General features: G+C 53.0%; 2 protein-coding genes and 1 long non-coding RNA gene across 4 annotated transcripts; 1 reads left to right on the top strand and 2 right to left on the bottom strand.

Moving 5' to 3' along the window:
* Nucleotides 1-1583: 1583 nt before the first annotated feature.
* On the bottom strand, nucleotides 1584-4094 carry LOC147140291 (protein phosphatase 1 regulatory subunit 3C-B-like). 2 transcript variants are annotated; one of them, XM_086045956.1, is made up of 3 exons: nucleotides 3897-4094; nucleotides 3063-3186; nucleotides 1584-2901 (listed from the first exon to the last, which is right to left on the bottom strand). In XM_086045956.1, exon 3 carries the CDS (start codon nucleotides 2871-2873, stop codon nucleotides 1941-1943), a length of 933 nt encoding a protein of 310 aa, XP_085902082.1. In that variant the 5' UTR covers nucleotides 2874-2901; nucleotides 3063-3186; nucleotides 3897-4094; the 3' UTR covers nucleotides 1584-1940. The 2 variants fall into 2 exon arrangements, with proteins under 2 accessions (XP_085902082.1, XP_085902081.1); XM_086045955.1 differs by lacking the exon at nucleotides 3063-3186 and having other exon boundaries at nucleotides 3897-4093.
* A 4118-nt stretch (nucleotides 4095-8212) lies between these two features.
* On the top strand, nucleotides 8213-9383 carry LOC147140290 (uncharacterized). The gene is made up of 2 exons (XR_015088628.1): nucleotides 8213-8585; nucleotides 8663-9383. It is a non-coding gene; the product is annotated as an uncharacterized LOC147140290 (long non-coding RNA).
* Nucleotides 9384-17523: 8140 nt separating this feature from the next.
* On the bottom strand, nucleotides 17524-25503 carry cyp26c1 (cytochrome P450, family 26, subfamily C, polypeptide 1). Its single transcript, XM_086045091.1, has 7 exons — nucleotides 25445-25503; nucleotides 22659-23024; nucleotides 21944-22168; nucleotides 20812-21087; nucleotides 20254-20409; nucleotides 19584-19880; nucleotides 17524-17897 (listed from the first exon to the last, which is right to left on the bottom strand). The coding sequence occupies exons 2-7, from the start codon at nucleotides 22863-22865 to the stop codon at nucleotides 17550-17552; spliced, it is 1509 nt and encodes a 502-aa protein (XP_085901217.1). The 5' UTR covers nucleotides 22866-23024; nucleotides 25445-25503; the 3' UTR covers nucleotides 17524-17549.
* Between the last annotated feature and the right edge of the window lie 1778 nt (nucleotides 25504-27281).

Raw genomic sequence — 27281 nt, 5'->3', positions numbered from 1 at the left:
TTTTGGCGAGTTGCCGTTGAATTGGACTTGCCATTTGGCGTCCTCCCTTTTTGTCCCTGCGTTGTTTTCATCTCGGCTTGTGTGCGGCTCGCTCGAGAAGAGCGGCAAGCGCCTTCGTTCTTTGGATCTTCTTTGTTCCTCACCTGTTGCGGACGTGCGCTCTGCCCCCGTTGAAGATGACGGGGAAGGTGCGCTGCCAACGTGACGGGAAGCGGATGGCGCGTGTGCCTCGGCGGGAAGAATTTGGAGCGGATCGGCAGCCGACGGCCGCGGAGCCGATCGACGTTTGAGCTGCACCCTCCCGCTGGAGAAAATCCATCAAGGTTCTTCTTGTCTGCGGCCGGCCGACGCCGCCTCCGGCCGACGCCGCCTCCGGCCGACGCAAACCACACACGCACGCGCGTGTGTGCGCGCGCGTGCGCCGTGCGTGTTTGGGCGCATTGAAGCCATCAGTCCAATTTCCTCTGCATGCCCTCAAGTAGCCTGCGCGTCTTTGTGCGACCTCAGGATGGGGAAATGCTTTTGACATGTTTGTGTTTCCACGCACACACGTGAATCCTCCCACACGTGTTTGCATGCAACATGTATGTTTGTAGAGCTTCTGGACTTTGTGCGCGTGTACATGCGTGTCATGTGTGCGTTTGTATACATTGGCCGCGTGAAGGTAGCGTGTCGGTTTTGGAATTTACGCGGGAGCCGATAAGTTGTTGCGTCATGTTTTGATGTGGGCGCGCGTTTCCACATGCGTGCCTTGACATTTGTGCAGGTCACCCATGTTTTCTCAACAAGTCTGCGTGAGAGCGTCATGTATGTGTAGCGTTCATTTTGCCTCGTTGGAAGGGAACATTGGGCGCGGTTTGAGACGTGCGTGTTTTGGCGCGTGCGCGGAGGGAACCCATGTAGCGTGTCGGCTTGGTTACGTCTGACTGCACGTGTTGACGTCCGCGTCGTGGATCTTTTCATGGATCCAGCATGCATGTTTTGAAATTCAATTCATCGTCAAATATTGCAAACATTTTGAGGTGTGAATGAAACCCGTTTGAGGTGTGCCTTTTCAACGCGGGGATGTTTACATGCAGTGCGAATGTTTGTGCGTTTGAATGAAACCTCATCAAACATGGCCGTTTTTGATGTGTTCTTGCGAATGTCTTTGCGCCTCTAACGTGTATGCACGTCCAACGCAAACGTTTGCGTGCGTGCGTGCGTGATTGAGCCGACAGGAATGCGGCGGCGGGAAGCGGCCGTCCCCGCCGGCCCTCCCTCCCTCCCTCCCAACCGGAGATTGCTCTCGGGCTGGATGATGAGTGCAAGATGGGGCTTTTCTTCCCGAGCGCTCGCACGGAAGGCGTCACCGCGCAAAGCCTCGCTACTTACGTGGTCAGCGCCGGCCGGAGCGGCGGCTCGCGCGCCGTTTCCAACCCGCCCCTCGTCGTCTTTCGGGCGGCCAGCTCATTCAACCAACGAAGCAAACGCGGACGTGACGCGGGACGGCCGGAGCCCCGATTCCCAACCCCCAAACAAACTTGGAGCTGTGAGCCACGCGTGCCAACATCCTGAAGCAATAAATCAAATGGCCAGAGGAGTGCGCAAATACAACATTTTATTCCAAACAACGCTACTTCCAACGCCAACAGAAAATGAAACTTGATTGGCAGCCTGGCACGCGCATGTATACGCGCACGCACGCACGCACGCACACACCCACACACACACACACACTCAGTCTGTGCAAATCACAAAGATGCGGGGGGGGGGGGGGGGGACTGCCTGCAGAAGTAGCAGAAGCGTGCAAAGCAGTAAGGCGCAGTTGCCCCGTGATGACATCACGGGCAAGTCCCCAAAAGATCCGCCGCGCTCACCCGACCGCCCGCCCGCCCGTCCGTCCGTCCGTCCGTCCGTTCCCCTTCAATATGAAGGACGTAATGTCCGTCGGCGGCCGGTCACCAGTAGGGCACAGCGGCGTCCACGCGGTTCCAGCTTTGCCAGCCCGGGAAGAAGCCGCTGCACAGGCGAGGGCTTCCCAGCTGCTCCAGGTCCACGTCCACGTCCACGTCCAGAACCTTGACGGCGCCGGCCTTCTTGTGCTCGGCGGGGGCCGGGCAGGACGCGGCGCTCCAGCCCACGTGCTTGACGGCGTAGTTCTTGCCGTCGTTGTTGTCCCAGAAGGTCCGGTCCGGGGCCTCGAAGCGGACGCAGAACTCCACCCGGTTGTGCGGCGGGATGTCGGCGGGCAGGTCCAGAACGAAGGCGAAGGTGTCGGTGTCGTGGCCGCCGTACACGTTGTTCATGAAGGTGCAGTCCACGTCCACGAAGCTGGCCCACGAGTCGAAGGTGGCCCGCACCCGCACGCGCTTCTCAAAGCCCACGTTGCGCACCTTGACCGTGCCGGTGAGCGAGCGCTCCTGCAGCGAGCAGTTCTCCAAGCAGACCGAGTTCCGGATCAGGCGGTTCCGGAAGTCCAGGTAGTCGGCCGAGGGCTGCTTGAAGTCCAGCGCCAGGCTGCGCGCCGGGCTGATCTTCAGCTCCATGGCGACGCTCTCCAGGTCGCTCATGTCGAACTGCAGCTCGTCGCCGCCGCCGCCGCCTCGTTCCTCCTCGTTCTTGGAGAAGACGCGGACGGCGGTGAGCGACATGCCCTTGGAGTCGGCGAACACCACCTTCTTCTTCTCGCCTTTGCCGCTCCAGCGCTCGTGCTGCTGGCTGCTCAGGCAGGGCCTGAGCCCGGCGGCGGCTGCGGCGGCGGCTCGGTCCCGCCGGCTCTTGGTCCGATGGAGAGGAGCCTCGTAGGAGCTCAGGAAGCCCCTGAGAGGAGGAGGAGAGTGGCTGATGTAGAAGCGCACGGCCACGTCCATGGGCATGACCGGGCCGGGCATCGCCGACGGACTCAAGGAGCGCAGAAGGCTGCGGGGCGGGACAAGGACAGGTGGTGAGTGGCGCACGTACGAGCTTGCGCAGCAACTCTTCGCTCGGCGACTTTTGACAGAAGAAGAAATTGGACAAGCGCAAGTTGTCCATTGATATGATAATCGGTGAAAAAATACAAAGGGAGGACTTGCGCGCACTTGGAGACAACTTTTGCTCGAGTTACTTCACGTTGATGATTTGGTACTTTGGATCTTGTTTGAGCAGAAGATAGACGTGACGTCGCGTCGTTATCGTCAGTCGACACTCTTGCCTGCAGTTCATCTTTTGGGCAATAAATACAAAATGGATGTCAAAGCACTTGGGCCGATAACTTTTGGGGGGCTCACTTTTCGCCCCGTTAGAGCAGCGCAAGTGGAGGACGAAGAAGAACCGGGCAAAATTAAAGATGTCTTTGTAACTTGTCAATCAACCAGGTGGTTGTAATCCACTTAAGACTCAATTCAACTTTTGCAGGCTACAACCAAAATGACGTGACAACTTGAAATCAATGTCAAGTGACTTTTTCCATCTGCTTGGAGCGGAAGGAAAAAAAGACGCAAGTCCGTGTCGGTGATCCGTCGTGCGGGTCAACAGAAGTCGAACGGAGACCTTGAAGAAAATTTGAAGTGGCCTCCATTCAACTTCTAGAAGGCCACTTGTCAACTGTGAAGCACTTACACATGCATTTGACTTGACTTGCCCACTGGATTATTTTGGGTTGTTGAAACAAAGTTGTTTTCAACAAGCAACATTAATCCAATGAACTTTTGTGGATGGCCCGCAATCTCCAAAGACTTTGCCTTTGAGAATTTTGATCTCCTCCGTTTCTTTTTCCGGCTCAAACAAGTTCAAAAGTACTGCAAAGTCATCAATTGGAGTGACTTGTAGGAAGGAAGTGGAAAGGCGAGAGACCAGCTGTCAACTTTGCCACTCGAAGCGGAAGCGAGGCGAGGCGAGGCGGCGGCTGGCGGGGGACTTTTCGCACCGCTCACCTGGCAGCACTCATGGAAAACTAAAAAGGCTCGGATCCCGGCGCTCCAAACAACGTCAGTTCGGTCTCGAACATTCCCAGCCCACCGTCGTCTTCGTCTTGGTCTTCGTCTTCGTGGTGGTGGTGGTGGTGGTACTCCTCCTCCTCCTCCTCCTCCTGGCTGGGGTTCGACTTGCCTGAGTGACGAGCGGCTCGAGCCCCGCTGGCTTTTACAGCGAAACACGCTCCGCGCAACGGCCAATCGGGAGGGAGCGGGCCAGCCGGCCGGCCAATGGGGTCCCGATGGGCGAGCCGGCCGGCCAATGGGCGCCGGGCTGGCTTTGCTGGGGCGCGCCCAGCCGCACAGCAAGATGGCGCCCGATGGCCTGCGGCTGCGGCAAAGGCGAGTGGCGCCCCCTGCTGGCCAGCTCGCCTGCCTGCCTCACCGTCACTCGTGCACTGACACGACAACGTCCTGGACACGTCGCGGTTCAGTTTAGTCGCAGGAGAAGAACAATAAGGCCACACTAGCAGAATGACTGTGTTGCACTAGGAACGTTTTTCCACTTTTTGATTCCCGGTTCCACCATGACATTACTGAAGAACAACCAAGGAGCACGAGTAGAATGACTATGTTACACTAGTAGAACAACTAAGGCGCACTTGTAGGACCACTGTCTTATTGAGAACATTTTCCCACGACTGTCTTCCACAACCGTATGACTTTGCTGCCTGCTAGCAGAACAACTATCTTACCGGTGGTGCCAAACTGTGTGCTAGTTGACGTCTGCATTCTGTTAGCCGAACTACTGGTGAAGTGCTAGATGTTAACTTGTAGAATCACACAGCGGGGTGAAGTGTTGCGGGGGCCTCCGTTGAGGGGCCTCCGTTGAGGGGGCTGCATGCATTCAATCAGAGTGTGAGGAAGATTTCCGCCAGCCGCCGTTGACAAATGTTACCCTAGTTGGAAAAGGTATCGTCTGTATCCGCGCCCAGCCTTCCCCCGTCGATGATTGGTTTCGGATGAGGAGATGAGTCCGTCTCCTCACCCCCCAAAAAAGGGTGACACATTGTTGACGTCGGGCATCTGTGCACCGTCGCACCTGACTGTGCCATGCAGAGGATAAAGAACACGTGATTGCGAGTAGCGTTAAATTGTCTGTCTACATGTGTTTCAAATCCATTGCTCGAATGATTTTAGCATATATGATCTGTAGCGTTAGCATGAAGCTTGTGGACTCAAAGTCCAAGCTGCATTGCTACGAAGTGCTATGGGCTTAATCCGGTTTTTTTTCAGCATAAACTTCAGCTGCGAGTGGCCAAAAACAGCTTGAAACCTTTTTTTTTTTTTTTTTTTCGAATCGTTATTCGTTTGCCAAGCTGATGCTCGTTGTCAAGTGAGTTCACGCCCACCGTAACTACGGCGTTCGAATCTCAAGTCTGAGCTCGCAAATAGTCACTCGAATCTCAATCCCACACACGCACTCACGCAAATAATAATAATAATAATAATGCTAATAATGATCATTGGTGGCGATGCTCCATACGCATGTAGCAGCAGGCTTGAGTTTGCTGGCACATTGTCCGCCCGGAGCAAAATAAGGACACACAGAGGCTTTTGCAGCACGGAAAGGTTCAGGCCAGGTCGAAATGTTCACAAAGACAACGCGGGCGTGCTCGCCTCAACTTATTTATTTTTATGGAGCAGTTAAGATTGCGATCAAAAGACTCGGGTTGCAACTTTTTCATGTTGGGTCCTCCGATGGTGCGTTGGCGCGTCGCTCGCGTGGCCCGTGTTGACGTTCACGTCGTCCTCGCGTCCTCTTTTGAGGACACGTCTTGACGACGAAGTAAATTTGCATAGTACAAGAACAGACTACTCATGTGATACTAAGTATCAAATATTGAGATGGATAAAAGTATAATGGCAGTGATAAAAATGCATTCCAGTCAAATGAACTATTACATAGGAGTGAACGTACATTCTATTTACACAACCTGAACAAGTTGAATAAATAATCGTACTTGGAATCGTCGACATTTAGCGACCCTTAACATGGATAAAAGTACATTCGAGTCATGTAAACTAACTCAAAGGACGTTTGCTACATCGAGAGCAAGAGAACAGCTTGTGAAGTCTCGACGTGGAGGTGATAATAAAAATAACAAAATCAATGGACGCAGATATTTGGAGGCCTTTTTGTGCTCATGTTGTCCTCACGCTTGTTGACTTTGGAGGCACAATTCCAACCGAGACACAAGCTGCAATAAAACACACATCGCGTTACCTCACAGGCAAACATGGCGTTCGTTCCACTTTGGCGGTGCACGTGCACACACACACACACACACACACGCGCGCACACAAATTCACTCACTTCGCCACAAAGTCACTCTGGCTTGCGCTGGGTTTACAAGCAACAATTTTCAATTGTCTCGGACTCCAAACTGAAAGACAGAAGCAAGTGTTTGGCTCCTCTTTTGGTGCCCGGCGCAAGTCCAATGGGGATGGACTTTTCTTTCTTTGCGACTTCCTCAGACTCGCACGCACGGGCGGAGGAGGGCGTTTGCGCCGTTGTGGGACGGAATGTAGCCGACTGGCGACCGGATGAAGCGGCTCCCCTCGTTCCCTTTCAAATCGGGGAAGTCGAGGCGCACGCAGTCCTTGACGTTGCGGAAGCAGAGGTGGACGCGCTGGGGCCCGTGCCTGCGCTGGGGGGCTTTTGCTCAACTCAACTGCAAGCTCTCCCCTTGCCGATGATGTCGTCAGCCTCAATTGTCGTGACCTGGGCAATTGGAGAAAACGAGCGCCTTGCACAAGCGCTCTACCAAATTCACAAACACGCCCAACTCGGCTTGCGAAAACCACGGGCCCGGTTTTGCACCCAACGCGGTCTACTTCCTGTCCCCAAAGTGCACCGCACTCGGGGTGCGCCAGCTCCGTCAGCCAGAACGGCGTCAAGCGGACGCTTTGGTGCGAGGCGGCCTTCTCAGCTGTTGCCTTGACCCGACGTCTTGTTTTGTCACAAGTCTTTCGGTCTTTGCCGTGACGTGACGCAACCCACAAAACCGGAAACAGAGAGCGGCCTGGGCTAAGGGGGAACGCCGGCCAAAACGCCAACGAGCATGATGCGAAACATTTGCATTGTGGGGGAAAAAAGCCCAAAGAATCTAGTAGGCTGCCACCAAAAAAAAACAAAAAAACCTTCACAACTTATCTTGAAATGTGAGCAGACGTGAGATGCTTCTCAAAGTCTGATGATGTTCAGGCAGGTTTACTTGCACCCCCCCAACACACACACACACACACACACACACACAGCCAGGAAGGTCTGAAGCATGCCGCGTCCATCCGCGGGATGAGGTTGCGACATCAAGCGTAGATAAGCGTGTGATTGATGTGGGTGCCTTGCGACCCACGAGGTCGCCAACACGGAGAGACGCCCGTAAAAGTTTAGTGGCTGATAAAAATGAAGATAAAACCATCGGAGAATTGGCCAACAGGCGGAACTTTGGCACCTCACGCCGCACTCGAGAGGAGCGTCCCCGGGACATCCGACCTACTTGATCTCCGAGTCACATGACAGCGCCGGAGAGCCAACGAAACACTTTGTTGTCGCCACTCGGCCCGCGCGTTCAAACATCGTGGACAAGACACGCCGCCGACACGCTGCGGGCTGCTGAAGTCCACATGCTGTCCGGTGTGCACGTCCAAGTCAAACACACACAAGAGCCCCCAACTCATGTGACACACTAGCGCCGACTACTGGCCGGCCGCCACATTGCACCCAGCCATGCCCTTCCATTTGTTGGATTCCTTTTTCCTTCCCTGGAATTGCCTCATTGAAACCGTGTCTTTAGGTTGGCCTGGCCTCTTTTGCAATGGAACATCCATCCATTGCAAAAGATAGCCATATGCTCTATTAAATTTAAGTCGAGGCTTAAAAAAAACCCTGAGATTTTTCTCAGGTTCAGGTTTTCACCTTTAAAATTGACAAAAACCTGGCTTCACACTATTAAAGACATTTTTATATATATTTGTTCATTTATCTGAGTTGTTATTTTTACCTATATGCTTCCTCCCACAATTCTTATGCACCAAACCCACTTTACATTACATTAAATTCAGTAAAACATTTTTTTTTTTTTGGGGGGGGGGGGGTCATTTTCAAATTCAAATTTTGCTTACAACTGACTACACGCACACACTTTGAATACGACCATTTATTAATTTGTAAACGAAAATGTAAATCGCAATGTGGAAAATGTAAGGGCATAAACATCCGTTTTATTTTGAAAGTCAGTGCGCTTAAACGGAAGTCAGGCGTGTATGCGGCGGAGTAATTAAGACAGGTGAGACAGTTCAGTTCAGGTACTCGGAAGTGAGACACTTGACGACCTGCTGAGATATCAATATCTCAAGATAGTCCTGTTCATGATAAACATTCACATCGACACTTTGTTTGTCACTAAAGCTCTTGTGAGCAGCGGGAAGGTTCGAGGGCGCCACCGAACATATCGCTAATTGAAGTGAAAGGACAATTAGCTTAGCCTAGCTTAGCTTAGTGAAGCTAACAGCCCAAAAGTGCAACGCTGTCAAACTTTTTTTTTTCTTTCTTTCTTTCTTTTTTTTTTAACATCAATCAACTTCCAGTAGCAAGATTAAGGGTTAACTGGACCGAAGGGACCACAGTGGATAAACAACTTGAAGGTAAAAACAATCTTCCCCCCCTTAATTTTATTTACCAAGTGCCAACGTTGTTTTTTTATTTATTTATTTTTTAACAGAACCTATGTCGACAAATGGTAAAAGTACAAAGGTAAATAATTGAAGGAGCTGTGCAAACATATTCAACGTTTACTGGTTTAATGTCTCCATCTAAAGTCCCTGGACTGGGTGGACTCAGTGGGGGGCGGGAAGATGATGGCTAAGCTGTCATCAATGCTGGACAACTCCCACCCGGCCCACCTCTTCCAGGGCACTCGGACAGCACTCCACGGCTCCTTCGGTGACAGACTGTTACACCCTGGCTGTGCAAAGGAGAGATTGCGCCGCTCCTTCTTGCCCGCCGCTGTCAGACTGTTGAACGAGAACATTGGGTAGTCTCTATCCTCTGGCGGACATTCGTGCAATTGTGCAGTCCTGCACCTGATCTTATATCGCGCAATACTCAACATACCCCACTACTGTAGTTGTATCCAATGCTGTACTTTATATTTCACTGCAGCACTGTTAGCTATTTTTCCTCTGTACTATGAACAGGCTATAGGAGTGTTTCTTCATACTGTCTATTTGGATGTATGGAAGTGTGCGTATATACATGGGTATAAGTATATTTACAAAGGTTTGTTTCAGAATGTTTGCTGCTAATGTTGTACATTAACGGCTACGTGATGCCGCCGTCTCTGTGTGACCGCTGTGATCTTTGCTGCTGTAACGCTGAAAATGTCCCCATTGTGGGATCAATAAAGGCCGCCGCCTTCTTTTAGGTGGAAAAGCACTATACAAGTGAAAGACCATTTCTTCTTCTTAAAAGTGCCCAACTGTTTTGAACGCAACTTTATTTTGGAATCAAAGGACTCAGCACAGTAGTCGTGAATTCTGTTTTTGTTTTTTTTTTCCAACATCATTTATGCAAGCAGAAGTAGCCCATACACAGCTGTCCTCAGAATGACATTATTTGTTCAGACTTTTGATTTGAACGCAAACGACTCCAGCACATGACTTGCGCTCACCGGGACTGTCTGGCGGCTTTGTCGAGTTCTTCCCAATGACGTGATTTTGCTCTCGGAGAACGCTGAAAATAGAGGGTGCCCGGAAGTGTGGGTGTGCTTTTTGTGACTGCAGCAGCAGCAGCATCATTCTCACGGCCAGGCCAGCAGGGCTTTTCCTGGCCCAAACGGAGACATCGGGCCAGGAATGCGTCTCGCGGCTTGGCTTGCCTTACGGGAGGGAGGCAAGCTTGCCACAGGAAGTGGGACGCATAGCACAACTTAAAAAGATATATATGAGAAGAAGACAAAAAGGCAGCACGTATAGTGCGTTGCAGCTGCCGAGAGGGCCAGCAGATGGCGCCATTACTCAGTGTTTTTGTGTGCTCAAAGCTGTTGCGCTTGTCTTGGTGTGGCTTGTTTTGGACGTGTCCTCACTTAGTGCCTTGTTTGTTCTGTGACTGCCAGGCGACCAATCCGGTGTGGTCTGCCTGGAGACTGGCCCTGAGCAGCATCCAGACTCCAAAAAGGGAGGCATGCGCCTTCTGCAGAAGCTTCCAGCAACAGCGGCAAGAGTGACGGTGAGCCTGACCACTTCCTCCTTTCAACCAAGTCCATTGGACTTAATTGCTCAGGGGCATTTGTTTTTCCTTTTTTATTTTGAGCAGCTTCTGCAATTCAAAGCGTATCTCTGCTGACGTGCCCTGCTTCCACTAACAACATGGCTTGTTGACAGCGTAGTGACTTTTGCCATCTTGTTTTTGCTCTTTCATAGTTGAGGTGTCACAAAATCAAAAACTTTTTACGTCAGAGTTGCTCTTCCACTTGACTTGTCTTTTCACCAAAAGCTTGTTTTTGCTGCTTTCGGGTCCGTTTTTGGTGAAACCAACCAAGGTTCTACCGCTGATTACTAAAGAATGGGGGAAGCTGTCGCTTAACGGTTTCATGTATATACTGACTCGTCGGGTGCAGCTATCATTTTTGTCCACTTGGCGTTGCCGTCTTGGCATTGTCTACCGCCAGATGTACTCCTGTACAAGTGTGTGCGTGTGCCTTTCAGTGTTGCCACAATTACCTTGAAAGAGTAACTTATTTACTTTACTCATTACTTGCTTTTAAAAGTAACTAGGTTAGATTTCAATTTCTTACTTTCTCTGTGCATTTCATTGAACATAGGCTTCTTGTTTTTATAAATCATAATAATAATAATAGAAAAAAACAACCTCTTTTTACACGTGACTTAATACGAATCCATTGTTTATTCTTTCGTCTTTTTGGAGCCGACACGTTGAACTGGTGACACTGTCATGGTAGAAGGCATCATTTGCTATGTACATTGCTGATAAATGCAAGTAGCAAAATTCAGGCAGCTCAGCTGTGCTTCACGCAATCAGTGTGTGACGATTCCAACTCTTTCTCCAAATTTGATGCTGTTTTTTTTTTTGTAAGCTAACACAGCAAAAGACGAGCGTCTCGACTTTGTTCATCGTTGTACGCATGCGACGTCAACGTGCTGAAAAGGGGACGCGAGGGCCTCCGCGACCTCATCCCATCATGCGTCACGCTTGAAGATGTCACTCGCTTCCTCTTCTCTCTTTTATGTTCCATCAAGTCCGGTTGGTTGTTTGCTGAGTGTGTCAAAGGGGGCGTTTGAGCTCCTTTCTTTTGTGCTTTCTTAACTCTGACCTGAGTTGCGCGTTCCAGACCGCGGTGCAATTTGGAGTTGCGTCTCGTGTGCCTGCTCTCAAGACGGACGCGTTGCAGTTGGCCAACTTTGTTTGGTCACAAAGTAGCACGCTAACGTTTTTCAATGGGAACTTTAAGACATGAGAGAGAGTGACGCCTCAGCGTACTAGTCGCACAAAACAGCTGTGGTTATTGAGTAGCGTGTTACTTTGTAACTTTGTGCTTTACTCGCATCACTGGTGCCTTGAAATATTGTCGTTTGTGTTTTCCATTCGCAAAGAGCAAAAATGGACACTCCGGGGCGTTGTGATGATGATGATGATGATGATGATGATAATGAGGAGGGGGAGGGGGAGGAGGCCGACGATGAAGGTGTCGGACAGGAAGCCCGGCTTTGGCAAAACGGCAGCCAATGATCCAAAACAACCGGGCGTCTGCGTTTGTTGTCATTGCGAAGCCTCGCTATTCCCGCCGGCGCTCGGCTGCGACCTCGCCGCCGTGCCGTCTTTCTCGCCGTTGGACAAAAGCGGAGTTCGCGAGCCCTGGCTGTTTAGATTGGCCCGCGCCGCGGGAATGCCGCCAGGACCTTCCCCTTCCCCTTCCCCTTCCCCTTCCCCTTCCCCTTCCCCTTCCCCTTCCCCTTCCCCTTCCCGACTGCGCTTCCTTCGGGAGAAGGGGCCCAATGACAAGTGCCAAGATGCAACTCATGCACAGCAAGTCTACCTCCGAGCTAGCGCATCCGTACCTTGTGTTCCTCGGAACGGGCCACCAATCTGCCGTGAAACGACTCCTCCCTGCCGTCGACCTGCAGTCCAAGTGCAACGTTGTGAGCGTAGGAAGGAAGACACGCGTGCCTGCAGGCCACCGCAGGTGCTCGCCCACGTCGGAAGGAGGACGGGCGGGCGGCCGGGCGGGCGGGCGAGAGAGAGACGCACGCACGCACGCGCCCGCCTCGGGTCTTCTGGCCAGAGCGCCGCGGCGGGCCCGGCCACGCCCGCGCGCTCCGCTCAGGCGGGAAGAAGTGAAAACACCTGCGAGAGGCGGAGAAATGAAGCACCTCCATCAGCCCCGCCAGAGTTCATGAATCAGCTGAACTCCTGAACCGCTCGCTGGAATGTGGCACGCAGACAAACCTCCCCGGAAAAATGCGTCCCGACAAGTCGCAGGCCCGACGTTTCAGCTCCATTTATTATACGCCGCCACGCCAGTTAGCTTCAGCTGCGAGCGGACCCTTATTTCTGAGCCCTCTTGTTGCCGTGGTAACCACCTGCCGGTGACACCATGTCACGGCGGCGATGTTTTTGCCTGGATCTGTCAATTGCGAGGAACCGCACATGAAGCCTTTGCAAGGAGTCCCTGCATTTCCACAACAATTGCTCCCAAAATGTCCACAACAGCAGTCACCGTGCCAGCAAGGATGTTTTCATGTTGTAGTGGACACATGGCAACATTCGCAGTGTGTGTGTGTGTGTGTGTGTGTGTGTGTGTGTGTGTGGGGGGGGGGGGGTCGGGGGTTGCCAACTCAAATGCTAATGATCCGTGTGACAAATTGCTCAACTGAGGGTCAAGAGGGATGCTCCCACATTGCTCGTGGCTGACCTGAAAGTACAGGGAATGCCGGCTTGCGCTTACCGCCGCCAAAGGAGCAATAAGACCACTTCTTCAATCCAAAGCGTGGCATAATTCTTTCCTCTACCCGCGCCGCGACGTATCAGGCCTGCTATACGCCTCACGGTAGATGGCGGCCCTTTCCCACAAGGAGAATGAGCAGGCAAACTTGTCTCAGCGAGACGTCGCCCCGGTCGGAGCGCAAGCAATATTTTGGGTTCCTGAGCCGCCGCGATTCCAACACGGAGAAAGGCCCTTGAGGGTAGCAGCGATGTGAAATTCCTTCCGCGCTCATTGACCTTTATTGCGCACCCTTTCCTGATGCGGATCTGGAGTTACTCTCTCTTAAAGGGAAGTCAACCCCCAAATTTTCTTTGCAATACTGTATGTTCTATGCGCCTCCACTCGTGTAAACACGGCATTCTGATGAATATCGCCTTTGTGTGGGATATGAGTTATGTAGCAAAGGGCTCAGGTCACAACCAAACACGGCTCACCTGTTTTCTGAAGCTGAGCCGTGGTTGGTTGTTACCTCAGCCCCGAGCAGCTGTGATGTCATTTTCGCTCGCCGGCAGTGACAAAATGGCCGCCCCGAGAGATGGACAAAAACGTCTGGATTTTGCTGCTTAGCCCACACTCCACAAAGGCAATATCCATCGGAATGCTTGGTTTCAACCAGTGGGGCTGCAGAAAATGTTCCCCTCTAAGTTCAATTTCCCATCCAAGACGGCTTTGGATTTTGTAGCATTGCATTTTAGTCCGACTTTGTGTCATGAAAACGGAGCTTCGGCTGTAAAGGTGCAACAATGAACCAGTTAATCATCAACCGATTATCAAGCAGCAAATGGATCAACCGCCGTTTTGATCATCGTTTATCGTTTAGATCTGTCGTGAATTCAAGTTGGGCTTCCCAGCACTAAACATTCACATTCGTTTGCGTATTTCTTTTCGGGCTAGCTGGTCTTTGTTTGGAATGGAAAGAGGACATTTGCTGACATCTCTTTTGACTTTGGCAAGCAATCATCACCATTGTTGACAATTTCCTCTCGTTATGGCTCAAGCCAGGCACTCTCCACCCGCAATCAATTTGTGCTTATGCATTTTCTGCACTCTCAATTTGAAATAATGTCCTCTTTTGGAAATTAAAATTGTTGCTAAGTCAGGTTCAGCGGTCAAAATAATTGTTTCTCCGAATGGTTGTTCTCATCGTAGTTAGCGTTACTCTTCCGCTGCGATTGTGGCCCGCGCGAGGTTGTGGCTTGGCTAAAGGTGGGAGGACATTTTTTGGGGCCTTCACAAACGTTTGCTCGCGGTTGATTGATTGTGTTTGCGCAACAAGAGGTTCACCTCAGGTAAGCGTCCAAAAGAGAACCGGATGCACGCGGAAGACGGCAACGATGCCCTTCGGCGCGCCTGCCGGGCGTGGCCTCCAAGGCAACCTCTGGAAGCCGCCAGCGCCAAGTCTTGGTCTTCGTCGGAGTGCGTCGGCGTGAGCGCCGACTGTCGGACGCAAGCCTTTGTTGAACTGAACTTGTTTGGGGCCCGAGACGCTCCGGGGAGGCGAGAGGTCACGTTCTGGTTCAAGGTCGCCTGTAAAAGGCCAAGGCGCGGCGGCGGCGGCCCTCGGCTCTTCGGCCCGGAATGCTGACATAACAGATGTTGTCTGACGAAGCCGATAATTATGGGCTGTACAGCTGTGTGGCCCGGCTGGCTCTTCTTCTTCCTCCTCCCTCCCTCCCTCCCTCCTCCTCCTCTTCCTCCTTTCGCCTCTGGCGCTGCTCTGACTTCACTTGCTAACCTTGGAAATCACTTTTGCTTCTGATGTACACCTGAGACAACAACTGCACATTCCACTCAGAAGCTACTTGCCTGTCAATAACCTGACACATATCTGCCGCCAATCGACATTTGACCTAGCTCCTCCACCTTCCGTTATTCCTCCACTAACATGCCGCCGACCTGCCGGAGACATGGCGCTTTTCCGGCCCCAGGCAGGCCACCAACCGACACCGAATCTACCACTACCTCCCATTTTTTGTTTCTACTCACATGCCACCAATCTGCCAAAGAGCCAGCCTCCACTCTGCCGCTCCCTGACTGGAAACGACCTCTACCCGCCACCAATCTGCCAGTGAGGTACCACCAGGGAAATTCCGCTCATCTGCAACTCATTCGCTGCGGAACGACCTCCATCTGCAACAAGTCGCCCACTAACCTGCCATCGAACCGCCTGGCAGTATGACCTCCAGTCTGTCATGGACCTGCCATCCACTGCCACTTAGGAAACCTGCCGCAAATTTGTTGCCAGCCTGTACGATTAACGACACGCTACTAGTCGGCCTTCATGTTTGTTGCTGTAGGGCGAGTGGTTTTAATGTTTGACGCGTGCTGAGGTAAACACACGGCCCTTTTCCGGAGGAATGCCGGCGTGCGGGCCGCTTAACTGTCGCTCGGGGAACATTTTTAGACCACCGAGAGGCAAAAGTAAACAACGTAACTCAACGTAAACAAACGAGAGACTGGTGGTCAATGTCAGGGCGCGTGGACACAGGAGATGAGACCGCTCGCCATCAATAGCAGACGCGGGTGCACACACACGAAGAAAAGAAGCGCCCAACAAGCACCTCCGGCCAACATTTGGATGTGCGCGCTGCTTCAGGACAGACAAACAACAGGCTGGGCACCGGTGCAACTCCGTCAAGCAAACTTGGTAGCCCCGCCTGGCCAGGAATCAAAAGCAGAACCTGTGGCCCGCGAGGCGGACGTGGCGCCCGCCGGGTCGCCGTCGCACGATTCTTCCGCACAGAAACTTTGTCTCGTCAGTTGCGTAATGTGGCACTCGCGGGCCGTTGTTGCTCCCTCGACCGTTCCCAGGCCGACCCCCCCCCCATCGGCTGACCGCCCACTGACCCCGTTGGCCCGGTGGCACTGTGCTGAACTCCCTCTTCAAAATGTCGCCAAGTTCACAGCGACTGAGAGTCCATCGGATAACGACCTTGGCACGGCCGACGGGCACCGACGCTCGCTTCGTTAGGCCTGCCCGCATGCCTGCCTCGCGCGCGCGCGCACGAGCACGCATACACGCAGCACACTCATCACACGCAGACTTTTGCGTTCCAAAGCGTGTACGTGTGTGTGCACATAAAGACCAAAAAAAGTCAGATGGCAAAAACATTGTAATTGTTGATTGACAACTTCTACACAATCTACACGCACACGCACGCGAGGAAACAAGCGAGTGGCGAAAGTCCAGAAAGTGCTAACTCCTTCTGTGGATTCATCGCATCATCATCATCGTCGTCGTCGTCGTCGTCGTCGTCGTCGTCATCATCATCGTCCTCACGAGTTCATTTCACAGCATCCTCGTGGTGGTTTTATGAGCCACCCAAAGTCTCTCTACACACAAGCGCATGAGAAGCGCCGCTTTTTTCAACTGGCGCTTCATCAGGCGCACACGCACAGCCACTTGCTGCCCACTTTATTAGGCACACCTGTGGAAGAAGCCGCTTCCTTCTGCTCACTCGTGCGTGGAAATGCGCCCGATGGCGCCTGCGAGCGTGTAGCGAGCGAGCGAGCGAGCGAACGCGTCGCTACTGGATGTGAAGGTGTGTTCGTAACAAGCGTGAACGTGCGTCACGCCGGGGCGCGCTGAGATCAGGCGTGAACGTGTCGCTAGCCGGGGTGTCGGGCGATCAGGTGTGAACGTGAGGTCTGAATGTGTACGATCAAGCGTTAAGCGCCCATGTCATCGGGTGCAGCGACGTCACACGGACGTCAGCTGGTTGATACAACGCGGGCGGGCCGATGCGCACTGACAGCAATGAGGCGAGGATTAGGTGTGAATCTCGATTGACGTCAGGTGTGAACGCGAGTTGGGTTGAGGTGTGACTACGTGTGTTGATTGTATTGCATTGCCAACGTTTTGCCCTTCATCTGTCTGATCAGATATCAGCTGCGAGTTCATTTGTGAACGGGTTCACACTGGTGTGAATTGACATCAGACATTTGTCATGATCAGGCCTGAATGCGTGTTGAGGTCAGGTGGGAAATTGTTGCGAATGGTCTTGATTATTGATGACCTGGTGCGATTGTGTGACGAGGTGTTCACCACTATTGACGTCATCACATGAGAAATTGTGTTTATCGGGAGTGTTGCGTTGACTTGTGAAAGTGTTGGTGTTCAATTCAGGTGTGAAGGTGGTCATTATCAGATGCGAATGTGGATTCACAACAGGTGCGAATGTGGATTGAGTTGCCGTGCGAAAGCGTGGACGTGATGTTCAATTGTGGTGTGAATGTGGATTGGCATCCGCTATGAACGTGGTCCTTCCCAGTTGAGTTCAATTGTGAATATGTTTTTTCATATGGTATCAGGTGTCCGTTCGGTGTGAACGCGTGTTCCCAGGAAGGAATGGGTTCGTATGAGGCAGGAATGCAGCTTGAATGTCAGGTGACAATGTCGCGGGAGGGGAATGGTTCCGCACGAGTCTGTAGTTGTCGCAGTTCCGAGTCTGAGAAGGTCCCGAGAAGCGGAACCTGCCTCCTGGTACGTGCGATGACGTGCTGCGGACACTCAGCGTGTCAGCAGCTCACCGCACACAAACACAGGGAGGGCCGCCGCCGCCGCCGCCGCCGCCGCCGCCGCGCGGGTCTTTCAGGCCGGTCAGCCTTAACCGAGTGGCTGGATTCGCGTGAAGCGCACGTGCAGTCCGTCCACGGGGTGCACGATGGGCACCGTCTGCATTTTGGGCAAGTCCCGGGTGGCCAGGGTCCATTTGCAAGTCGCCACCAGTTCCACAGCCAGAGTCTTTAGGACCATCTGAGCCAGTTCTTTGCCCACGCAGCTCCGCACGCCGCCGCCAAAGGGCACGTAGCTGAAGCGGGATGAGCGGTTTTCCTCGCGGTCCGGCCCGAAGCGGTCCGGATCAAAGAGTTCTGGGGCTTGGAAGACGGCGGCGGTCTCGTGCGTGTCTCTGATGCTGTACATGACACTCCAGCCTTTGGGGACCTGGTAGCCCTGAGAACACAAGCACATACTGAGAACCTGACGTTACCGCCGCAGCCGCAGACAGTGATTTGGTGCGAATGTTTGACCTTCAACCTTTGGCACTAGTGAGTGGAAAGAAAGCAAAAGGATACGGCTATGCCGCGAGCTACCGTAGCCACGGACAAGCACGACAAGTTTTGCGAGCCAAAGGTGCTGGCTGATAAATGTTGATCCATCCGTTTACTTCTCCGGGGGTCTGGTCGCGGGAGTAGCCCAGACTTCCCTCCCCTCAGCCTCTTCACCCAGCTCTTCCAGGGCTGATCCGCAGGCGTTCATTCGCAGGCTAGCCGGGAGACACGGCCCCTCCGGCGCGACGCGCATAATTTTCAGGGCCTCCTCGTGGCGGATCGTTCCCAGGACACTTCACTAGCGAGGCGCCCAGGGGGCATCCCGAGCAGATCGTGGCCACTTTGAACGCATTTAGCGGCCCCGGGCGCTCCTGCGTTATGCGTGGCCAGCTTTGCAACCGGTCTTCGGGCGAGACGGTTCACATATGTCACCGTGACATGGCGTTGTCTGGCGGGGTGCGCTGTCCGTTGTTGAGACGTCGGAGGTATTTTTGGTGGAAATGAATGCTTCGTTTGCCTTGAGCCAAGTGTAAGCCCGACTTGTACCAAAGAACGGTTTATCAGTCCAATGCAGTTTATTGTAATAAAGGTCAATTCATTGCGTGTTTGTTGAAAACCTTGAAAAGAATAATCACAAATCACACACTCCTGATGCTGCGTCATCAGTAGGTAGATGAGGTACAGTGTGAAGCGCTTTGAGTACCAAAGGTAGAAAAGTGACATCCTGTTTACCATTTAATTGTGTTCATAATATGGAGGAGGGTGGGGGGAGCGGTTTGATATATCCCCGCCCCCCCAATTGTTAAGCCCTACTTGACTGCCACTGTCAACGTACCGCAAGTACAGTAAAGCCTCCGGTTCGAAAGGGCACGACAACTTCCCAATTTTCCTAACTTCCGCGCCGTCAAAGTCGCGGCTCGAGGAGCACGCTACCGACTGAACGGGACAAAAATAGCAGTCGCTTGGCCCTTTATGACACTTCGGAGTTGCCAATTCTGACGAAAAAGTAACACAGGAGAGTAGAGTTCCACTAAAAGATATAAACTCATTTCACTTTTTTGCACTGAGTCTTTCTTTGGAAAAAAACTGCAAGAGGAAACTTGTCGTCCCTTGCGGCTTTTCTCCTTTTGACAGCAGCTTTTTCTTAACTCCAGCCCAATTACCGGGCCGGGTCGGGCCTTGCTAGTTCAGGCTTTAGAGAGATGAGCTTGAGTGAGCAGACATAATGACATTTGTGCACTACAGACCAGTTCTACCCTGAGAAAGACCAGCACCAATGGCCTCATGCGGGACCACAATAGTCTTCTGGATAATTCCTCTGAAATCTTTTTCATCTTCACAAAGCCTCCTGCGCAAATTGGGGCCACGGTGGGGGCGGCTGAGGGGCATTTAAGGATGAGGAGGCCACGGTGGGGCCTTCTCAAAGAACGCCACAATCTGCATGTCAACACGTCGCTGCTAATTTGCGGCTGCTGCCAAACGGATTTGGTAGATTCAGGTTCGCCTTGCAGTTATGAGATCTGATCCTAAGATCCTGCCCCGTTTAGGGATATGGACTTCTGTTATGGCCGGATGGATGGTTACTTACGTCCAGCTCAAAGGTCTGCAGGGCGGTTCGGTACCCTCCGGAAACTGGCGGCAGGAAGCGCAGAACCTCTTTGATGACACAATCCAAGTAGCGCAGCCGGCTCAGCTTGTCCAGGCTCAAGTTCGCCCGAGGACCTTCGCCTTTGCCAGCGTCTCCGGTGCTCGTGAGGCCTTCGGAGTCCAGCTCGGCTCGAAGGCGTCGGACCACGGCCGGGTGGCAGAGGAGCTGCAGCAGCAGAGACGTTGACGCGCTGGCCGTGGTGTAGTGAGCGGCGAAGATCAACTCCACGGCCGTTTCCTGCAAGGTCGGCCAGAAAACATGCTGACGTCAACTCCTTCAGTGGTTCTACCGGAGATCCTCTCAGGTGCTTGCATTGGATGGAGCTCTCTGCCAACTGAAAGAAGTCTCATGGCCAATGGTCACTTTTAGTTCTAAGCCTCCACTTTGGAGAAGGCCCTCACCCACGGATCTGAGACCGCGGGCCGGCTGAAGTCCTCGTTCGGACCTTAACAGCAATTGAGGTGTCTTACGCACTGCACCCTCTGCAATGCTCACTTGTGCCACACGCTAGCGTCCGACCCGAGTAGTGCTGAGGCCAGGCGAGGAGCCGAGCGGAGCGCAGCGGAGCCGAGCGCAGCCGAGCGCAGCGCAGCGCAGCGGGGGCGGGTACCTTGAGCTCCTGGGTGCTGAGGTTGTGGCCGTGCTCCTTGGCGCTAGACAACATGTAGTCAAAGGCGTCCAGATGTTCATGGTGGTGCTGCTGCTCCATCTTCTCCGCGATGATTTTCTCCATGTTGGCGTGCAGGATCTCTCTGGCTTTGATCCCCTGCCAGGAACAACAAGACTGCTGAGCTGCAAAGCAAGTGAACGCTGGACATGTCGAAAGGGGAACGTGGAAGGAAGGAGCCAAAATCGAAGAACAAAACATTCCAATTTGAACTCTGATCAAAATACACAACGAAAAACGGCCCGCGGGACTGATTTAGGTTTAAGTCACTCCTTCAATTTCACGGCAAATCTCACGGCTCCTACGGACCGCCCCTCCCCCGAATCGGTCTGCTAAATTGACATTCCTCTGCAGTAAACTCAAAGTCGGTTCCGTTGCTCGTCTTTCCGCGGCGAGCTGAAGACAGGACCCCGAAATGAAAAAGAAGTCATTTCTTGATTTGATTTCCACTCCCCGATTGAAAGCGAAAAGAAGGAAATGCTACACAGATGGTACGCGGACCTTTCGAAGGCCGCTGAGCGGCGCGTCCACGGGAAGCGAGAAGAGGTTGTCCATCAGCTGCTCGAAGATGGCGCCCAGGTAGACCACTCGCTCCTCGTCCAGCTGCAGACCCAGCAGCACGCGCGCGGCGATGCGGAACGTCATCAGCTTGGCGGCGGCGTACACGTCCACGGCGTCGGGCCGCGCGCACCACTCGGCCACTTGGCGGCGCACGACGTCCTGCAGGCGCGGCAGGTACGACTCCAGGGCGCCTCTGCTGAACACTTTAGCCAGCACCTGGACATACGCACCGAGTCACGGCGGCAGCTCCCCACACACTTAAGTGGCAGCAGGTTGCCCGTATTGGCTTTGAGGATCCAACCCCAGCGTGCGTTGACTTACGTCCGGACGCTAGAGCTCCTCCAAACGATTATGGTCAAATAAACGCTTCAGCGTTTGGAATCGGGTCCTGCTAAAGATCCAATCTCGCGTTTTGCTTGACGAGCGCTCGTGTTTCTCTTGGAAATGGCGCACGCGCGTCAGATTCGGCCAGCGTGCGTCAGCTTGTCGGCACAACCGAACGCTGTCAGAGAAAGGGTGTTGTCGGGGTCCGTTTTTGTTCTCCAAGGTCCGATGTTTCGCGATGCGCGCTGTGGGCTTCGCAGCTGAAGCGCGCGGTGCAAATAAAGGTCAAGGGTACAAAATGGTCCATACGCTCAAAGGGAGCGCCGAGCGCCTCCTCTGTGTTGCGAGGGTTCGTCACTAGCGCGATTTCAACCCCGAGCCCGGCGCAAGTGAGGTCAGTACAAGGCCAAAGTCATCAGGCAAACGTTTCTCATCCCAGGACTGACTGGACAGGACACGTTTTTGTCACCTCGGGCGCTGGTTTTCCGACAAAGGGTACAAATATGCGGCCGAAGGGTACGCGTCGTCGGGGTCCCGCTATGCGCTGGCCCACTGACGAGGCGTGAAGGCACACATTTCGCAGCCTTTTTCTGACAGTGTGCGATGACTTGCCGAAGCCGGGCGAAGACTTGACTCCGCCTGAATTGCTTGATTTTTGTCCCACGAACTCTGGCCTTGCTCGAAAGGCTCGAAAGGCTCGAAAGGCTTAAGACCCGAGACACCCTTGCGACTTGCAAAGTGGCCGTACCTTCCTCTTGCTCTTGTGGGCGTCGCCGGTGGAGTTGACCAGCGTGTTGGGTCCCAGGATGATGCGCGTGCTCCGCGGCCATTGCGTGCACACCAGGCTGTGCTCGCCCATCAGGATCTTGCGGATGTTCTCCGCGCCCGTCACCCGGATGACGGGTTTGCCCAGGAGGTGCGTCTTGAACACGTTGCCGTGACGCCGCCTGCGACAGATGTGGAAGTCGGAGCCCTGCGGACCGGCCGGCCATCAGACGCTGCCCGGACGTTCAAGAAAGCCCTCCCGCCAATGGCCAAAAACTCTGCCCCAAAAATGTTTCCAATTGTCTACGTTCATGTTTTGGGTCGACTTCCCCTTTAACTTCCACTCACGACCCAGGCTAAACATACAAACATCTCAGGGGGGCTTTTCATCTTGGGATTTAGCATTTTGCAAGACCGTTACAAATACTTTGGTGCGCCCACCTTGGCCACCGAGAGGCGGTATAATACAGTCACGCCGACGCAAAGAAAGCGCAAACTCTGTCCCAATAGTTGAAAGCGACCGTTTTTTTTGCCCCCCGCATAAATTGACGATATTTCGCTTCCCGGTTTAGCCCGGAACATTAGACGTTAGAGAATGGGGCCAAATGTTGACCGTTGTTTTCCAAAGTTAAAGCGGTGTTTGCGGATGTCTTATTTGGAAAAACACAACAGACGGACAGAAAAAGGCGGGCGCTCACCTGGACCAGCCAGTGCAGGGTCTCCCCGACCAGAGGCCACCCCATGGAGCCTTGGGGCAGGGGCAGCGGGTTTCGGGGGTCCCTGGTCAGCCTCCATCGGAAGCTCCACAGCAGACGCGTGAGCGCCAGCGCCAGCAGCGCGCACAGCGGCCACGTCAAGGCGCCCGTCAGCGCCCGCACGTGGGCCAAGTGCCAAGCCTGGAACATGTCCTCCTCCTCCTCCTCCTCCTCCTCCTCCTCGTCCCACCCGACGCACGGGGGAGCGCCCGCACGCACGCGCCTCACACTCGCAGCGCAAAGCTCTTGGCTTCTTTGCTTCTTTGCTTCTTCGCTTCTTCGCTCGGTCAGCCGGGGGCTCCGAGGCGCCTGCGCGCACGCACGCCGACAGGAGACGTACTTAATGCAAGTAGACAAAAGAGTTTGCAAAATCCGAGGTACTCATTTGACTCCTCCACAAAAAAACATTGTACCGCCAATTGTATGGGTCATTTTCAGATATTTGATGAGTAACGACCGCACTGAATTTCCATTTGAAAATCAATTCATTCCACTGGTAGGAGCATTTGAATTCTAGGTGGTTGTTCCCATTCAAACGGGAATCATGGTTTGGTTTCTTAGAAAATAAACGAATGTTTTTCAAACGTTTGTGAGCAAAAGCGTGACCCCAAATGAAGTTTCATGTTCTCTGCAAATTCCATTTTCGGATGCGTAGTAGGGTTCTGCCACATGCGCGCGTCTTAGTCACTCAAGCCGTCTTGAACGTTTATGCCAGCGAAGGGAGCCCCTGATGTTGTCGCAATGCACCAGAGGCCCGCCATTTTGCTCTCCGCTATTGTGCCGACGCGGAGCGCCGGGCCGCGGCAGCCGCTTCGCGCCGGCACAATAGCGGAGAGCAAAATGGCGGGCATTTATTCCCGAGCCACGAATTTGTGGAGGTGTGATGGATGCGCTCGTGTAGGGCCACTCACGCGTGGGCCTTCTGCGAAACGCTCAGGCGCTTGTTGATGCCTTCTGCTGCCGTTTCGAATTTGAAATGGAAACTTTTTGAATTCTAGATTTCTAGTGTGACCTTTTCAGCATGGGAGACATTTACACATTTTGTATCCCCAAGGTGGCATCAAGGAAATAAAAAAGCCAAATGGATTTACTGTTACTGATCAAATGATATGAAAATGACCCAAATACAATTTGCACTTTGGTAACTTTGGAGTAAGAGGAACCTGAAATTAGCTCATGGTGTTAACAGACAAAAACTTCACCTTACTTTGTTTTTTTACTTTTTTCGTCAGACATCAAGGATGGGGAATACCTCATTTCTCCATAGTCCACAGTAGCGCCAGTTAAATGCAGCTGAACAGTTGTTCTTAAAAATCCACACAACAAAACAAACGATGGTGACGGTGGAGCGTGACGAGTGAATGATGAGTGCATAGAAGGATTTTTGATGGACCTTTTACTTCTCTGAAAAATAGCTTCAGTAAAATACAGCTTTTTCAATCCAACTTTCTTAAAAATACACGCACACAAACTTGCGATTTTTAGTGGCTTTTAAGTGACTTTGACGAGCTGCTCCAAAATGCCGAGATGGTGACGAGGGAGTCGCAGTGAGGCCGCTTGCAATCGTTCGCTCATTCCCAACTCCCTCACAGGATGGTGTGTGTGTGGACGTTACTATCCATAGGTCCAATCGATAAAAAGTTCAACACAACTGTAGTGTTTTTCTTGCCCCCCCCCCCCCCCCCCAAAAAAAAACCCAAAACAATTTTCCGAGTGTTTTTTAGTGAACTGTGTAGTCTACTAGATTTAAAAAAAGTAATGCAAGAAGTTCAATAAAACTGAACCGTTCGTCCAAAAATCCCATTGTAGTGGATTTTTTTTTTTTTTTTTTGTCAACTCTATATTCCACTAGCGAAACACCACTGCGTTCACACTCGTTCCAAACTCGGGAATGTCCATATCAAATATAAAAAGTGAAATGCAACTGAAAATTCCCCCCCAAAATGTAGTGGATTTTTTTTGTTCCAGAAAATGATGTTGTCTCCGATCTCGAAATTGCTATAAAAAGTCCAATGCAACTGTTCTTCTTCAAATTGACCCACGACAAAAAAGTGTGCATGCAGTCCGCCATCGCAGAAGTAGCATTCAGAGTGGTTCTGTAGTCGAGCAAGTGCGCTCAAATGCAGGCAGACCTTGAAATGATTTTGTTGCCGCAATTTGCAGAAGAGCGCTGCAGTTGTTTGCTACTTTGAGAGGACGACTGATTTGGCCTGCGCCTAAATGTGTACTCTTCTGCAAAGGTTGAGCAGCAGAGCATAACCAGCCAATTTGGACAAGTGTCGGCGAGTCCAAAGTGGCCGCATGCGGCAAAAGAAACGCGCGAGTGCAGCAAGCCGCCGAGGCAGGCCGACTCGGCAAGTCCACCGCAGCCGACAAGAAAGACACGGTTTGCGCCTGAGCGTCTCTTGGCTCACATCGGGCCCCCTGCGGCGAGCACGCGCCGCAGGCGTCAAGACGACGCGTGCGCGTGCGCGTGCGCGCACAGGAAGCGGATGGATGCGCCCCCGCCGCGTCGCCGTCAACTATTCCAAAACGTTTTGCGCCGTCTTGTCCGTCACCTGAGGAGCAACTTCGGGGGGTCTCGGCTCACCCCCTCACTGCCCCACCGTAGGCGCGCGTATCAAGTGCGGCGACGGCGGCGGCGGCGGCGAGTGCGTGCGAGTGCGTGCGAGTGCGTGCGAGTGCGTGCGAGTGCGTGCGAGTGCGTGCGAGTGCGTGCGCGTGCTCACCTCCTCCGTGCTCAAGTCGAGTGTGAAGTTGAAGCGGCGAGAGACGTGACGGACGGACGGACGGCACGGCGCGGCGCGCCTTTTTATTGGCGACCCACCTTCGCCAGTGACGTCACCGCCGATATGTTAAGCAGGCGCTGTGCACGCGCCGTGCACGCGCCGCGCGTGACAAAAAGGGCGCAACGGACAGGACTGAGCGAGGCAAAGTTTCTCACTTGATGGACGACAGATCGATTTGGAATCGTCATGACGGCACGTGCCTCATCCTCCTCGTCGTCATGCAGCGGTAGGAAGTAACGAAGCACGTCACTTGCGCTCCCTGCGGGTGAAAAGAAACTTGACTTGTTCAAAATGGCCTCGTTGCAGATGGCGATGAGCCTGCTCGTCTTTCTGCTTGTATCCCGTCTTGTTTGTGCTGATTTCTCAGTTGTGTCATAACACGCCAGTCAAGCCACACTTCAACTCGCAGCAGTGCGAGAATTGGATGCTCGCGTTTTTTTTTCTTTTTTTTTTCCTTTAACATAGCAAATTGTCCAAAGTATCGGATGGTGACTCCATATCGGCAGGTATACTTCAAATCAACTCAAATAGACTCGGGTGGCAAAAAGCCTGATTGTAAAATCTCCCGATTTCTCTCCTCCTACTGAAGCGCTTTTGCTGCTACCCTCTGTCATGGTCGTCTTCAACCTGGGAATCCGTTTGAGGTCACGTGATCGCACGGGACGGACCTCAAGCGCACCTGGATGACATCACGCATCAGAGCCCACGTGCGGTGACCTTTGACCTGTCAGCTCCGCCAGCGTGCGCGTGAGTAGAAAGTTGCAATGTCAACACAGGATGATGCGCGTCGACTGTCGGCCTCAGGTGCCGTCGTGCGCACAAGTGATTCTAGACTGCCATGGCACCCCAGGCAAGAAGGACTATGGAGACCCTCCCCCCCCCCCCAAAAAAGAAAAAGAGCCAGTACGATGGATAAAGCAAAATCTCTTTCACTGACTCCCTGCCGTATGACACGACTAGCAAGGAACCTGCCCTGACATACAAGTTGACTTTATCCTGTGACCACACTTGTAACTCAAAAGGCCGGCATCCCTAATTGTAAAAGCGAAGTCCAAATGTCGTCATGTGTTTTGAACGATGGCGACCGGCACCGTCCTTTCTGAAAAGGTGGGCCGATTACGCCATTCGGTGAAATGTCCCGAATGAATGCAATTGATTGCGCATGCCGCTCCTTGCCATGCGCCCGTTGACTTTCTTCAAGTCAAGTTATTCTTTGCAGGACAACGTTTTGCTCTTGCTTGAGTCTTTATCCTTGTAAAGTTTCACCAGTCTTACGCAAGGACAATTTTGGGCTCCCCTAGCCGCAACTCCCGTACAATCGGTGGCGACAGATGCCAAGACGGCAAACGCTCGTGGCCTTGCAATTCAACACGATTCACCTCCTGGCCATCGGGGGCGCCAGTGCGTTGGTATGCCTACGTGTTTGTATACCACCAAAGCCCCCAACCCCCGTTGAAAAAACAGCGTTGACAAGTATGCTCGTCAATGACAGTGAGTGACTTTTTACAAGGGGCAGCCCCAACCGATGCGGAGTCAGTCGGCCAAGTCGACACCGGAGAACACGCTGGATGGCTGGCTGGAGGAATGGATGGCTGGATGGATGGATGGCTGGATGGATGGATGGACGGACGGACGGACGGACGCTTCCTCCTTGACAAGACTCCTTCCCCAACGTTTGGCGGGCTCGGCTCAACGGGATGTCGGGATCTGTCAACGGCGTCCTCTGCGCCTCTTGACCCGTCTGACTTCCTGCCGCCAGTCAGCCGCGGGTGGGGGT

Source organism: Filicampus tigris, chromosome 11 (assembly GCF_054856515.1).
Source record: "Filicampus tigris isolate MCC_2025a chromosome 11, RoL_Ftig_1.0, whole genome shotgun sequence".
Lineage (NCBI taxonomy): Eukaryota > Metazoa > Chordata > Actinopteri > Syngnathiformes > Syngnathidae > Filicampus > Filicampus tigris.
Note: the sequence above shows the minus strand (reverse complement) of the source record. Positions and strands in the feature narration are given on the sequence as shown.